Raw genomic sequence first — 16,246 nt, forward strand, 5'->3', positions numbered from 1 at the left:
ACAAAATCATTAAGTGTCCATCATATGTCCCCAAAAGCATGTTGAGGACCCCATTATTCTCCTCCTTTCCCTTACAAATCCAGAGTGTACACACATTGGGGTTTTATTAATCCAGGCAGGACACAGGAGGCAGCAGTGCCTTCTATGCTACACACAGCACAGTCTTACATAATCCAGGCAGGACACAGGAGGCAGCACCGCCCTCTATGCTACACACAGCAGAGTCTTACCTAATCCAGGCAGGACACGGGAGTCAGCACCATGCTCTACACTCTGGACTTCTCCAAGCAGCGCCTCTATTCCTCATTCCCTGCAGCCATGTATGGGGTCACCATAACTGGAGGGGGGGGGATACACACATTGGGATTTTACCTAATCCAGGCAGGACACAGGAGGCAGCACCGTGCTCTACACTCTGTACTTCTCCCCACGACCCCTTTCTTCCTCACTTCCTGCTGGCATGTATGGGGTCACCATAGCTGGAGGGGAGGGGCCACACACCTTGGGGGCCCCAACAAGCTCTGGCACCGTGGGGCAATTGCCCTCTTTGCTTCTATGTAAGTGCCGGCCCTGCTTCTAGGAGCCTGCTAGATGCTGCTGGAAGGCTGCTAGACGTCACTATAGACTTGGTAAGCTTGCTTCTCGGCGTGCTGCATTTTTCATCCCCCCAGGTGGACACGGAAACTTGGTGGTAAATAATCCTGGAAGCAACATGTTGCTTTCAGGACCGGCTAAGTGCCCGGAAGATGACGACGGTAAGCAATAGTACCGACAGCTGTCCATTCATCTGTAAGGACAGCGTTAAGCGACAAGCGCTGCAGCCGTTGTTTAGTGTTGCAGAACCGTCCGTGTGAACCAGCCCTAAAAAGCAGTTTAGGATTGTAACTCAAGATACAAAAATGTTTTACGTGTTGCTGTTTCTGTCATGGTTGTAGTTTCCACTTCCTGTCTGAAAAGGAAGTGATTGAAATGATCACAGTTAGGAACACATGGAAGTAAAAAAAAAATCCAAGTGGTTATTTATCCTCCTACTCCTAAAAATGACAATTTTTTTTAGATACTTCATGGTTTTATTTTATATTTAAACATTTACAAAGTAGATTGAATGTTTTGTTGTCTCTGCTCAGTGGCAGCCTATTAACCTCCCTGGCGGTGTATTCAAACCGCCAGGGGGCAGCGCAGCACTTTACATTTTTTATCATGTAGGTAGCCTAGCGCTGGCTACATGATAGCCGCTATGCAGCGACATCCCCAGACCCCCTCCGATCGCCTCAGGCGATCAGTGCAAACAGGAAATCCCGTTCAGAACGGATTTCCTGTTTGGATTCCCCCGTCTCCATGGTGACGATCATCATGGCGACGATCGTCATGGATGTCGTGATGTCATCGGGAGTCCCAATCCACCCATCAGCGCTGCCTGGCACTGATAGGCCAGGCTGTGCAAGGGGTCGGGGTGCGGCGCGGCGGGTAGCAGCGAATCGGCGCTTAGCGGCGGCGATTGGGAAGTACACGCAGCTAGCAAAGTGCTAGCTGCGTGTACAAAAAAAATTATGCAAATCGGCCCAGCAGGGCCTGAGAAATCCTCCTGCGCGGCATAGCCCGTGCTCAGCACGGGCTTACCGCCACGGAGGTTAAGTGTCCGTAAATAAAAATATATGAACTATTGACCTTTTAATAGATCCCTCTCCTCTCTGAAGTTGTATTCTGCCAGAAAAACATTTATGGCCGTAATTAGCTTATCAGTGATGTTTACTATACTCTGGACAAGCTACCGACAAGACAGAAGTTGTCACTTCCATGCCTAAAAAATTAACTGTTTCAGGCAGTAAAACAAAACAAGTAAAACAGCCTGGTTATTAATGTTTTGCACTGTACATACACATTTATCTCATCATGTCACATGTTGCCTCAGGTACACTTTAACAGGTTTTTTGTTTTTCCCTTGGATAGTTATCTAACCAGTGCGGAAGTCTACAGGTTGCGCGACATGTCCTGGACTGGTCTGTGTATAGTTTGTTTTAGTTTTATCCCGACACAGCCTCCATTCTTCATCGGCCTTTTGACCGTCACTTATCAAGACACGTGAACCCAGGACCTCGCCTATTCTCCAGCCCATTCATTTCATAACAGTGTTTACTTTCCACTTGGAAGAGGTTGTCTGTTTATCCAGCGAAGACTTTTAAATCAGTGCACTATTTCTAAACAAACACCAACATGGCAACTGGAAGCTTTGTCTTGGCCCGCCAAACAAGCCATCATTCATGCTATTACTAAGTGGCCCTGAAACATGAAACTGCCGGTAGATTATGTTTGATGATAACCGTGTTTACTGCTCAACTGAAGAGCTTGCTGCCACTTGGACAAAGCCAAGTGGAGAGGGAAGCAGGATTGGCACACGGCTTTCCACCAGGCAGAAGAGATGCAGCTCGGATCTGGCTGGGCATTGTAGCTGCTAGGCAAGTGGAGAGAGGGAGAAGCATGGCCCTTGTGAGGAACAATGAGCAGACACTTACGGAGGAGGACCACTTCCATGATCACAAGTAGGTGTTGTGGTTTTGCACTGGGAATGAGCTGATGATGTGGATGCAAATCAAGTGCTTGGCAAACAGAAGTATCATTTACCAGAATTAAAGGGGCCCTCTACTATTGAAAGCAAACCTGTGATAAGGAGGGGGAGTAACGTGTAATACTTACTTCAGAACTCAGGCAGGGCTTCTCGCGCACACACACAGCTCCTTTGTTTGGCAAGGCTATCGCAGTATTGCATGGTTAATTTGGGAATCTGGCTATTGCTGGACCCAGAATTACTTCTCCCTACGAGTTGCTACGACTTGGATTCTGAATAGTAATTAACGCTTCCCGGAATTTAATCGGCAGCAGGGTGTGCCAAAGTGACCGGGCGGCGAATCCGAATGTACGTTTCAGAACTGGGAAACCAATGAATGGTCTAGAGGCTTCCCAAATCCTATTTGAGCCAACCGTTCTTGCGTCTTTTAGTAACTGTGCTTTTGGCCATGTATGAGCAGACTGGGCATGTGTGAGTAATATCTGCACATGCCCAGTGGAACAAAGTCTCTCTGCATGGCTTTGAACAAGTCCAAAGGATCAGTTTTTATTTGCAAGTCAAGACGGGCAATATTTTTGACATTACGATCTGTTCCTCTGTTTTTGTTTGCTCCTAAAAGAGTACTGTATGTACTGGTAAAAAAGCACTGGTATGTTTTTCTTTTTTTTCTTTTACACCACTGCTAAGGTCATGTATATTTGGCTCCACCCATTACCATACCCACATTCTGTTGCATGGTCACGCCCCTTTTTGGTGGGGCACGCATATTTCTCCCCTTAGAGGGCGCTTTAATAGTCTTTGTCCCCGGGCGCTGAAAGCCCTAGCTACGCCTCTGAAAAACGCTGCCTAGTGTTCCTAGCCCAGTGATCTGCAAACTTGGCTCTCCAGCTGTTAAGAAACTACAAGTCCCACAATGCATTTGCCTTTATGAATCATGGCTGTGGCTTTCAGACTCCCACAATGCATTGTGGGATTTGTAGTTCCTTAACAGCTGGAGAGCCAAGTTTGCAGATCGGCTAGTCAGAAGTCTGACTGGATTAGTTACATGATGTTTGTTTCAGGTGTGCCATTCAGACACTGCTGCAGCCAAAGAGATCAGCAGGGCTACCAGCCAACTGGTATTGCTTAAATGAAAAAAATATGGCAGCCTCCATATCCCTCTCCGTTCAGGTCAGGTGTCCTTTAATAAACAGGAGGACCAGGGGCCCTCATTAGCCTTATGGGACAGATGAGTATTTTGTTTTCTTCCTACAGGCTAGAGTTCCTCTTAAAGGTTTCATACACACTTGATATTGAGTGAAATGAGTTTGTCTTAGGCTGCTTACACACCAAGACGTTACAGGCGCACCTTAGTGCGCCTGTAACGCTCCCCCAGCACACAGCAATGTAACACAAGTGGGCTGTTCACACAGCCCACGTTGCGTTACATGTAACGCTGCACGTTCTGTGCAAAGTGCAGCATGCTACGGCGTTGGAGCGGCTATAGCCGCGTTAGACTGTTTGCACATGCGCAGTGGGGGGCGAAGAGGAGGCGGGGAGAGCCAGCTACAGTAGCCGCGCACATGGCTACTTAATATTCACTGCACTGGTGGGCGCTGATTGGCCGGCGGGACCACGTGATGCGGAGTGTCTCGCTCCGCATCACGTGGTCCCGCTGGCCAATCAGCGCCACTCTGGGAGACATTATAGGACTTGAGCCGCCTAACGCGGCTCACTCTACCGTCGGCTCTTGCAGCACCATGCGTTGTGTTAGGTGCACGTTATGCGACCTTAACGTGCCACCTAATGCAACGTCTTGGTGTGCAAGAAGCCTTAAAGCACTTACGAGGCCAAATTAGGGAAAAAAAGTTAATTACCTGCTTAACCTTTTACGGCACGGAGGACGCCGTAGCGTGGATCGGGGAGGTTGGCCCTAGAGCTGCGAAGCCGCACCCGCGGCTATGCGGTCTGCGCAGCCGCGTCCAGAGCGAGCGGCCATTTTAGGAGAGGCAGGGGAGCACGACCCGGCCGTGGGGTCGGGAGCCATCCCCGGGGGGCTGACGAGCTGGGGAACCCGGCGGATCGGCACGGAGGGCGCGGACGGCGTCCTCCGTGCTGTAAAAGGTTAAGCAGGTAATTCACTTTTTTTCCCTAATTTGGCCTCGTAAGTCCTTTAAAGTGGCCACATGCCATACAATAAAAAGATCCAGTTTTACACCAATTCGATAAAAACTATTGGTTGTACAGAAAAATCGGAAGATTGTTTTTCTATTTGAGTGAGAAATCTGATCGAATTTCCTGTTTTTTTTAATGTAAGTCAATCGGGAGGGGTAGATTTTTCTGATAAATTTTTCAGAAAATTTAATGGTGTAGGGTACATTGTCAGTTGACTGGAGTCATGCCGATCCTCTGCCTCTAATACTTTCAGCCATAGGCCCTGAACAAGCATGCAGCAGATCAGGTGTTTCAGACATTATTGTCAGATCTGACAAGATTTGCTGCATTCTTGTTTCTGGTGCGATTCACACTACTGCAGCCAAATAGACCAGCAGGGCTGCCAGGCAACTCAGATTATTTAAAAGAAAAGAAATATGGCAGCCTCCATATCCCTCTCACTTCAGTTGTTCTTTAAGACTCTGAGACGTGTATAATAATAATAATAATAATTATGATTTGGCATACTGTGTTATTTCACATTTCTGTGCAGTAAAAACATATAACAGGAGAGCCCCATGTATTGTTTTGTGAATTTTATATTCTTTAACCACTTCACCTCCAACGTTTTTTTCCCCCCTTAACCCATTCAGGTTCCGTCGTTTTCACGTGAGAAATGTTCACCTCCCATTCATTAGCCTATAACTTTATCACTACTTATCACAATGAACTGATCTATATCTTGTTTTTTCCGCCACCAATTAGGCTTTCTTTGGGGGGTACATTTTGCTAAGAGCCACTTTAGTGTAAACGCATTTTAACAGGAAGAATAAGAAAAAAATGGAAAAATTCATTATTTCTCAGTTTTCAGCCATTATAGTTTTAAAATAATACATGCCTCCATAATTAAAACTCACGTATTGTATTTGCCCATATGTCCCGGTTATTACACCGTTAAAATTATGTCCCTATCACAATGTATGGCGACAATATTTTATTTGGAAATAAAGGTGCATTTTTTCCATTTTGCATCTATCACTATTTACAAGTTTAAAATAAAAAAAATATTTCATCTTTACATTGATATTTAAAAAGTTTAGACCCTTAGGTAAATATTTACATGGTTTTTTTTTTTTTATTGTAATGTTTTTTTTTTTAATACTAAAAATTTTATTAGGGTACTTTTGGGAGGGTGGGAGGTAAACAATAGATTTATAATGTAAATGTGTGTTAATTCTGTTTTTTCAGGTGTAGTATTACTTTTTGGCCACAAGATGGCGGCCATGAGTTTGTTTACATGACGTCACTCTAAGCGTAGCTCACGCGCTTAAAGTGACGCATCAGGAAGAAGACAGCCAGAAAAAGCTCAACTTCCGAGAGAAGCTGTCGCTTTTTCAGCGGGGGAGAGGAATCAATGATCGGGCTCCGTAGCCCGATACATTGATTCCTTGGCTACCGAATCCGCGGCCGGGAGTGCACGTGCACGCGCACGATCGGCGGTAGCGCGCATGGTTCCTGGACGTAGAAACTACGTCCAGGAACCAAAATAGGTTAAACACCAGAGTAATAGTGCTCCTTCTATTCATTAGCCTATAACTTCATGACTACTTATCACAAGGAAACAATCTGTATCTTGGTTTTTTTTGCCACCAATTAGGCTTTCTTTGGGTGTTACTTTTTGCTAAGAATTATTTTATTCTAAATCCATTTTAACGGAAATAATAAGAAAAGAATGGGAACAATTAATTATATATTATTGGCCATTATAGTTTTAACATAATACATGCTACGTCATTAAAACCCACACATTTTATTTGCCCATTTGTCCTGGTTATTGCAACGTTTAAAATATTTCCCTAGTACGATGTATGGCACCAATATTTTAGTTTGAAATAAATAACAGTAATATACCCTCTTGACATACATATTAAAAAAGTTCAGTCCCTAAGGTAGCTATTTATGTTTGTTTGTTTTTTTTAATACAAAAAAAACCTGGCTACTATGGGAGAGTGTGGGAGGGAAATAGTTAATTTTAAAGGATACCCGAACTGACATGTTGAAATAGACATGTGTATGTACAGTGCCTAGCACACAAATAACTATGCTATGTTCCTTATTTTCTTTCTTTGCCTGAAAGAGTTAAATATCACCAATTATGTAAGTGGCTGACTCAGTCCTGACTCAGACAGGAAGTGACTACAGTGTGACCCTCACTGATAAGAAATTCCAACTATAAAACAATTTCCTAGCAGAAAATGGCTTCTGAGAGCAAGAAAGGAGGTAAAAAGGGGAATTTCTTATCACTGAGGGTCATACTGTAGTCACTTCCTGTCTGAGTCAGGACTGAGTCAGCCACTTACCTACCTGATATTTAACTCTTTCAGGTAGAGAAAGAAAAAAAGGAACACAGCACTATTTGGCCACAAGATGTCACCGAGCATTCCTTTCTGTTGCATTCTATTAGTACGCTAAACAGGAAGCAATGCGTGGATGTGTAAGTATCGGCTTTTGTGACGGGCGTGGCATCTAATTAACCGGCGGCGCTCTTTCACATGGGGACATGGATTAATAAATAGGAACTGGGTTCCCATTCATTCATCCACCCTCTACCGATCGATAACAAGGATGAGGGGGGGGGGGTAGTGGGCAAGTGTTAGTGCATGGCGGCAAGGGAGGAGTATCTACATCCCTGCAAGGTAAAGCAGGGACGTAGATACTCGTGCCGGGGGAGGGGGAGTAGTTTAAGAGGAATTTTAACCAAGGATTGAACTTCATCCGAATCAGTAGCCGTTAACCCCTTTCCCATGAGAAATATTTTCCTTTTCTGGAATAGATCAACAGGGGGTTTGTGTGGCTGTGGCTTGTATTGTAGAGAAGCCCCAATCACAATGTGATGTCATGAACATGGTCCTGAAAGTATCCTGTCTGTGAACCTCATTGCATTGCAAGGAAAGATTGTACAAGGGGCAAACACTGACTACATACCAGTAATCTATACATGAATATTGTAAACAATAAGCAGTTGTATTCATTATGTTATTTTCACCACGGTTCTTCTTTAACCTCCCTGGCGGTTTAATTATTTTGCCAGGGAGGCTGCAATGTGGTTTTTTTTGAATTAAAAAAAAAATATTTCATGCAGCCAACTGAAAGTTGGCTGCATGAAAGCCCACTAGAGGGCGCTCCGGAAGCGTACTTTCGATCGCCTCCGGCAATCGAAAGTAACAAGATAGGCCGCAATGAGCGGCCTATCTTGTTTCGCTTTCCTCGTCGCCATGGCGACGAGCGGAGTGACGTCATGGACGTCAGTCGACGTCCTGACGTCAGAGCCGCCCGATCCAGCCCCTAGCGCCGGCCGGAACTGTTTGTTCCGGCTGCGCTGGGCTCGGGCGGCTGGGGGGACCCTCTTTCGCCGCTGCACGCGGCGGATCGCCGCGGAGCGGCGGCGATCGGGCAGCACACGCGGCTGGCAAAGTGCCGGCTGCGTGTGCTGCTTTTTTCAGAATGAAAATCGGCCCAGCAGGGCCTGAGCGGCGACCTCCGGCGGCATACCCCGAGCTCAGCTCGGGATTACCGCCAAGGAGGTTAAGTACCGTAAATATTAAAAAATGCTACTAGCTTCCTTTAAAGATGTCTACAATTTTACACCCACCATCATTTTATTTTGCGTACATTAAAAAAGGGCGTCGGGAAAAAAGGGCGCGTGGTGTAAACGATAAACAGTTTTATCGTTTATAAAAATATTGTGTAGAATTTTGTTTACAAATAGTGTTTTATGAATTTATAAATCACTAAATAATGTGTATGAGATCGGCAATTCTTAAAACGTTAATCTTCCCTGTTTCTAAACTGAAACTTATATTTACGTTTGTTAAAAACCCTCCCTGTACCTATCCCTAACCCCTAGACCCCCTGGTGGTGCCTAAACCTAAGACCCCCCTGGTGGTGCCTAAACCTAAGACCCCCCTTTTGGTGCCTAAACCTAAGACCCCCTATGGATAATAATGTTTTACAAACATTAATAAATAAAAAATGTAAATAAAAAAATGTAAATAATTTTTTGGGGTGGATAATAATGTTTTAGAAATGTTTTAGAAATAGTGATTTAGTATCTTTATAAACGTTATTCGTCACAGGCTCATTTTGTAAAGTTAAATCATCACAAGCACAGTTATAAAACCTTAAAAATCTCCGGGCGCCGTTTGTAAAACGTTAATAATCTCCGGCGCCTTTTTTTCCCATTAAACGATATCCCGGCGCCCATTAAACGATATTTATAATGGAAGTGAATGGGGCGCCTTTTTGTCCACTTGTCTCATGCGTCCAAATCTCCTGCTTCCTTTTATTTTACCTCTTTCTGGACTGAACAAACCCATCGACATCCATTCATCTAATAGCTGCCTTTTCTACCAGTAGATGGCAGTAGTTCTCCACAGTCCCGCGCCTCTATTGTGTTCCTCGTAGAGATGAAATAAAAAGAAACAAGTTATAAAAATCAGGTTTTATTTGGCTCCTGTCTTTGTTTGGGGGGGGGGGGGGGGGGGGTGAAGGGATGTTTGAGTTGCAGTGACCTCAGCACAAAATTTGTAGCAAACTCTGCAGCTGCAAAGACTTGATTCTTTAGAGACTTTTTTTTTCTTTTTATTGCTACTATCTGTGTATAAAAATACTTCTGCCACTGCTTCTCTTTCATATCGGCTGGAAAGTGCTGATGCAGGATGAGATAGCTCATCGGGATGGTAATACAGGCCAGATCGTGTGGCTTGAAGTCTGGCAGTTCACTCATATTGTGTATAGTCCCAATGTTATCTGGGCCTTAGTCATGTTTATCTGTGATATATTATTATTAAAGCCCACCTGAACCTAAATGTAGAAAAGTACTAGTCATGACTAGGCCAGCACTGCTCTGCAAAACTCACTGGCCCCTGCCGTGGTTTTTCCTATAGTGTAGTGATGTGTGGCCTCCTTCCAGGGCCACCTTCAGAGCAGTACAGGGGTACTGCCATGGCCGGATTTGTACTCTTTACCGCCCAAGGCCACTGTCACCAGCTGCCCCCCTTCAGTATAGGTAGCGAGATGACCCCTCCCCTCAGTATAGGTAGCCAGATGACCCCTCCCCCTTCCTTCTAATACAGGTAGCCTGATGACCCCCCCAGTATAGGTAGCCAGATGACTCCCTTAATCCCTCCTTTTCCTACCCCCCCCCCCCTTTCAGTATAGGTAGCCAGCTCGCCTTCACACCGCAGCAGCCATCAGTGTCACTCATTTCTCCACTTATCTCCAGTGCAGAAGCTTCCTCTTCCTTTCCGTCTCCAATGCTGCCCAAGTCTATAGCCTCTGGCCACAATGCAAGCGTGCACAGAGAGCAAGGTGGCTGCTGCACAAGCGGCTGGCAGAAGAGTACTGCGCTCAGACGTTCGCCTGATCTCCCTGCATTGCAGAATTTGCAAGCTTACATATGCTGCGCCAGTTTAGCCTGCTGCTTTAGTGCCCTTGCTCCTGTGGTGCCCTAGGCCATGCCTTCGGTGGCCTTGGCCTAAATCCGGCAATGGGTACTGCCATATGGGGCCCGTGGAGAGTCTAGGGGCCGAACAGTGGCAGTGCCACACAGGGCCGGTTCAAGTGGCCCTGGGGCAAACTTCAGCATTGGGCCCCCGCAGCATCCCCCCCCCCCCTTCATTACCGCTCTGCTCACCGGGGCCCTACTGCAAGGTTATTAGCAGCCACAATTACCTTTTAGTCCTGGCGGGTGAGCGGACGGGCAGCGGCTGCACTCGGAGGCACGCTGTCTCCTTCCTTCTCTAAGACCCAGCACGTCATGTGTAAACACACGCCGGGTCATAGAGAAGGAGGGAGACAGCGTGCCTCAGAGTGCAGCCGCTGCCCGTCCACTCACCTGCTAGGACTAATAGGTAATTGTGGCTACTAATATCCTTGCAGCAGGGCCCCGGGGAGCAGTGCGAGGGGGTGGGGCAAAGAGAATATAGCAGGGTCGGCGCTGCTGGGGTCTCAGCAGAGGTCGGCGCCCCGGGGCAAATGCCCCCTTTGCCTCTATGGTAGCGCTGGCCCTGGTGCCATATGGGCCCAAGTTTGGAGTAACTCTGCCTTCTGTGTGTAAAATTCTTGCAGCGCGGTTCCTATAAGCCACGGGAGTTCAGTCAGCAGACAGCTCACTGCCATATCTTTGGGTCCACTCACCCTCTTGCTTCCAGCCCGAAATCCAGTGCAGCCAGGCAGGAGGAAGAAGCAGGGCCGGCCCTAGACTATTTGCCACCTAAGGCAAAATTAGAAAAAATCTCCGCCCCCCCAGCCATGGGGGGGGGGGGGGGTGCCGAGCTGGAGGGGGTCAGAAAGGGGGTCCCCCGATCTGCGCTCCCCTCCAGCGTTAAGTACAAGCCTGCATATGATGAAGAGGCAACGGGCGGGGGAATCACTCACCTCTTCCGCGCTCCATCGCGTGCTCCACTGACTTCACTTCCTGCAGCGCCGCCCACTGCATTGTAAGTGGACGGCCTTGCAGGAAGTGACGTCAGTGGAGCACACGATGGAACGCGGAAGAGGTGAGTGATTCCCCCGCCCGTTGCCTTTTCTTCATCATCTGCAGGCTTGTACTTAACACTGGAGGGGAGCGCAGATCGGGGGACCCTTCCCGCCGCTAGGCCCAATACCCCCTTTCTGCCTGCTACCTCTCCAGCTCGGCGGGCGGCCCCCAGCGCATGGACAGGTGGGTGCCGACCCCCCAGATCTGCCGCCTGAGGCAAATGTTTCACCCCGCCTCATGAGTGGGCCGGCCCTGGGAAGAAGGCAGGTCCTACAGAAGCCCCTCCTACCCTCATATAAATATTACAGCATTGCAGCCTTCCATGCGCATACATATGGATTGGCCACCGGGAGACTTGGGCGCAGGATACAGCCGGTATGGCTGGCCATTGCACCCGGAACTGGTATGTTGTTTGTAGCCATTTCTCTCTCTGTGGCTGCTGAGATGCTAGTAGTATACAGGAACAGCTTTCGGTCCTGTTTGTGCAGTTTAGTAGCTAAATAACACCAGTTCTCTTCCTATCTTCTGGCACCATGTTAACACAACCTCAAGGTGAGATGAACAACAACAAAACAGTACTAAATACTAAAAGTACAAAACAAAGCAGTACTTAGAATGTAGTACTCTTATGTCACTGTAGGTGGAGTAGACATATGACTCTCTCAATTCTAACAGGTAGAAGTATTTTTGTGCCCAGTCTGTATCTATAGAAAAGATTTAGAACTCATAGATTAAGCAGTAATAGCTATATTTTAACATGTCTCTGTTACAGCTGATGGCTGAGTGGAAGGTTGAGCAATCTGAGCATCTGCTGAGCAAGTGATAAAAAAATAATGGCATTCCTGGGATTAAAAGAAAAGCTAAAAGCTGATGTAAATGATAACCATGTAATACATTACTGCATTCATTAAAATTAATTTTAAATTGTACCTATAGGAAAAAAAAAGTGTCCTATTTAGACACTTGCCTCAGTAGGGGTCCCCTTCGCCTCTGCTGATCCAGCGGTGAGAACCTGCTAAACCTCGTTGGCAAGGAAGTGTCCAGCAGTGCGTATGGGTGTTCTGAGTCCTGACCATGTATGAGCACGGTAGGAAGGCACAGGACGCCTTGTGCCTGCGCAGTAGCATGGAGCCACTTGGAGTCGTCTTTTACCGCAGAACCAGTGACTTGGTGCTACTGTGCAGGGGCAAGCGTCCTGTGCAGTGCAGCCAGAGCAGGATCATCCACAAGGCAACGTAGGCAGGAGCCTAGGGCCTAGTAGCTGTGAGGAAGCCCAACTGCCACTTTTTGGGCCCTCTGCTATGTCAGATTACCAAAAGGACCGTAAGGGGGAACCAAAGATGCTACTTTGCCTAGGGCCCCATTTCATCTTAATCCAGACATGCTCGTTCATGGATGAGAGTGTGGCTGCAAAATGTCCAGAGGGTCCCAGTTCTGGATCAGTGGTCTCGAGAGGACATGGGAATCTTCTGGAGGATTCAGTGAGGGAGTATCTGACTTTTTTGGCTGTTTACTTAATTATGTTTTCTGGACTTGTTCTTGTCCCATAAACATTAACAAGTGACTCCTAGCTACCAACTTTCCCCCCACTCTTCAAAGGGGAGTGAAGTCACCCTGCTCTGAGTGGACCACAGAGTAACTCTTGGCACATTCTAGATCAAGGGTCAGGAACCTTTTTGGCTGAGAGAGCCATAAACGCCACATATTTTAAAATGTAATTCCGTGAGAGCAAAACAATATGTTTCAAACTGGGACAGCGCGCATGCGCAGCAGAGTGCTGTCCCTGTTTCCATGGAGATGTGTATACAGTTTATCCACCGGGCAGTGAAAGTGTCAGACACGTCTTCAGCTTCTCTTGGGTTTCAGCAACATCAGCAATTTCCCAGAGAGCCAGACAGGAGAAATACTGACTAACAGCTGGTACAATTATCTAGCTAACTTAGGGGTTGATTCACTTTGTAGGACGAGATCCCTGCACTTTGGCTCAATAGGCTGCTTGTCAAGTGACAGGCAGCCTATTGGGCCAATCAAAGTGCTGGGATCTTGTCCTACAATGTCACTGGACCTGAAAGGGTCCAGGGTGGGACAATTGGTGCTGCCGTTAGTTTTGGGGAGAGCGCGAGTAAGTTAAGAAAAATTGGTTAATCTGGTACACAAGTTCCTAAAAGACTCAGTTCACCTCAAGAAAACCCGAGGGAAGGCAGGTTGAAAAATACAAAACATAAAATTTAGGAACAACCGCCACTCTTCAGAACTTTATTGGTAGAAAAATATAACAAACCCCCCTCTGAAAACCCCAAACCCCTAAAAACAACAAGGACACGGGCATCTATAAACAGGAGTACTCCTGGTACATGCAATCTGACACTCAATCCACATACGCTACAGAACAGGAACTGTTCCAATTCAGCAAATCACAGGCACATGCAGTATAACAGATCGTCCGATCTAGATCTGTAGTGTACTTTGAAAATTTTACTTGCGCTGCCACACTAAGCTGCGCTGCTTGAACAGTGTAGCTTAGTGAACCAACTCCTGTGAGCCGGATGTAGCCATCAAAAGAGCCACATCTGGCTCCCGAGACATATTGTAGGTTCCCTGATACAAGCTGCGCTCATAGCTGGAAGGGGAGAACAGATGGGAGGACCCAGGTGAGGGGGTCCGACCTGCTGCCCCGTTCCTGTCTGCTACCCCCCCCAGCTCCCCCCCCAGCTCGGCGCCCCCCACCCACTGCCAGGCAGGTGCCGTAACCCCCACTTCCACCGCCTGAGGAACCTGTCTCACCGCACCTCATGGGCAGCCCGGGGATGATGTCACGTGATCGGAACCTGGAGGTATAAAAGTATAAAACATCATACACATACCTCCCAACTTTTTGAGATGAGAAAGAGGGACACTTAAGCCATGCCCCTGCCACACCCCTGATCACGCCCCCGTTACACCCCTAGTCACCTATACCATAAAGATTTCATAAGAAAAATATTTTGTTTTATAATTTAAACCACACTGGTCCATTCTATCCTGATTAATTTTCCTTCATATTAACATTTTACAATTAGTAATATATCAATTTAAAGGGTGGGAATAAAGTTTTGAGTCAATCAAACACATTTTTTAATAGAGAAATATATATATTTACATGGAAAGAGGGACAAAGTCCTGAAAGAGGGACAAATGAGGAGGAAAGAGGGACAGGGCTCCCAAATAGGGACTGTCCCTCCGAAAGAGCGACAGTTGGGAGCTATGTCATACAGCTGCCAGGAAGAACAGAAGAGACATGATGCAGTTAATTAACTAACCATTCACTTACCTGGGGCTTCTACCATCCCCCTGTAGCCGCTCTGTGTCAGCGCTGTCCTGGAACAATCCTCTGGTCCCCCGCAGTGGTTAAGTTTTGATTTCAGCAACAGAACCAGTCGCGTCCTCGATCACGCTCCCGCCGTTTCCGGTTAGTTAAGGGTTACTTCAAGAACCCATTGCAACCACTGAGTCAAAACATTTTTCCCACCCTTTAAACGTGACAGAGGGGCTGGATCATTCAATTTAAAAGAAGGAAATAAAGTTTAAAGTCAATTAAACACATTTTTTTCAGTAGAAAAATTTATATATTTACATAGATCTGCACATCAGACCTGGCTGAAAGAGGGACAAATGAGAGAGAAAGAGGGACTGTTGGGACATGGCCTTCCCGAACAGTATAGATAGCCAGGTGAAGACACAGTATTGGGTAGATTCCCCACCCCCCTTCTGCAGTTTGATAGCCAGATGAGTCCCCGGTAGTAGGTAGGTAGCCAGACGGGCTCTAGAAACCCCCAGAGTTTTGTGTTATGAGTGGAGAGGAGTGTGGTTAGTGTTAGAATCAGAATCAATTTTATTTCGCCAAGTAAGTTTGCACCTACAAGGAATTTGTCTTGGCAGTTGCTTAACAAACACAAACACAAACAATACAAGAGCAGACAGTGTGTATATTACAAGTCAAGGACATTATAAGTATAGTGGCAGTAAGCAATGTGAGAATTGTTCATTTACAGTTCTGTGCTGATTACTATCAAGTCCTAGCAGCTCTAACGTGGTTCAGCATTAAGTATGGCTACCGCTTGAGGAAAAAGCTGTTCCTGTGTCTGGAGGTTTTGGTAGCGATTGACCGGAATCTTACTCCTGAAGGCATGCGCTGGAAGATGGAGTGAGCTGGGTGAGAGGGGTCAGAGGCAATTTTGGTTGCTCTTTTTCTGCAACTGCTAGCGTAAAGATCCTGCAGGGAAGGTAAGCTACAGCCAATTATCCTTTCTGCTGATCGGATGATGCGCTGCAGCCTCCCCTTTTCTAATGCTGAGCAGGAGCCGAACCATACAGTCATAGATGATGTTATGGTGGATTCAATAATTGCAGTGTAGAACTGCACCATTAAATTTTGAGGTAGGCCAAACTTTTTCAGCTGCCGTAGATGGTACATCCTCTGTTGCGCTTTCTTGACAATAGTTGTTATCCCATTTTAGGTTGTGTGAGATCGTGGACCCAAGAAACTTGAATGACTCTACCTGGGTTATTGTGGATCCATTTATGGTTAAGGGGAGGTGCTGGGGGGGAGATCTCCTAAAGTCTATTATCATCTCCATGGTTTTGAGAGCGTTTAGTTCCAAGTTGTTGCTGCTGCACCAGGAGGAAAGCTGTCCCACCACATGCCTGTATGCAGATTCATCCCCGTTTTGTATGAGACCAACTACTGTTGTGTCATCTGCAAACTTCAGAACCTTAACAGATGGATCTGTGGAGATGCAGTCATTGGTGTACAGTGAGTAGAGCAGTGGGGAAAGCACACAGCCCTGGGGTGCACCAGTACTGATGGTCAGAGAGCTTGATGTGTGTTTACCAAGTCTAACACGCTGTCTCCTATCGGTTAGGAAATCAGTTATCCATTTGCAGATGGATTCAGGTATGTGTAGCTGGGAGAGCTTGCTGTGTAGCAGAGATGGCATTATGGTATTAAATGCAGAGCTGTAATCTAT

At 46.7% G+C, this 16,246-nt stretch overlaps 1 protein-coding gene across 2 annotated transcripts in view; it reads left to right on the forward strand.

Annotated features, from left to right (window-relative positions):
* The first annotated feature begins 2,400 nt into the window (after positions 1-2,400).
* LOC137543748 (cyclic nucleotide-binding domain-containing protein 2-like) overlaps positions 2,401-16,246 on the forward strand; it is a 326,577-nt gene continuing 312,731 nt past the window's right edge. For both annotated transcript variants that reach the window (XM_068264880.1, XM_068264881.1), the window contains exon 1: positions 2,401-2,540. In XM_068264880.1, the coding sequence (XP_068120981.1) occupies positions 2,479-2,540 (62 nt within the window). In that variant the 5' untranslated portion in view covers positions 2,401-2,478. The remainder of the gene's footprint in view (positions 2,541-16,246) is intronic.

The sequence above is a fragment of the Hyperolius riggenbachi genome, chromosome 2, assembly GCF_040937935.1.
Source record: "Hyperolius riggenbachi isolate aHypRig1 chromosome 2, aHypRig1.pri, whole genome shotgun sequence".
NCBI classification, from domain to species: Eukaryota; Metazoa; Chordata; class Amphibia; order Anura; family Hyperoliidae; genus Hyperolius; species Hyperolius riggenbachi.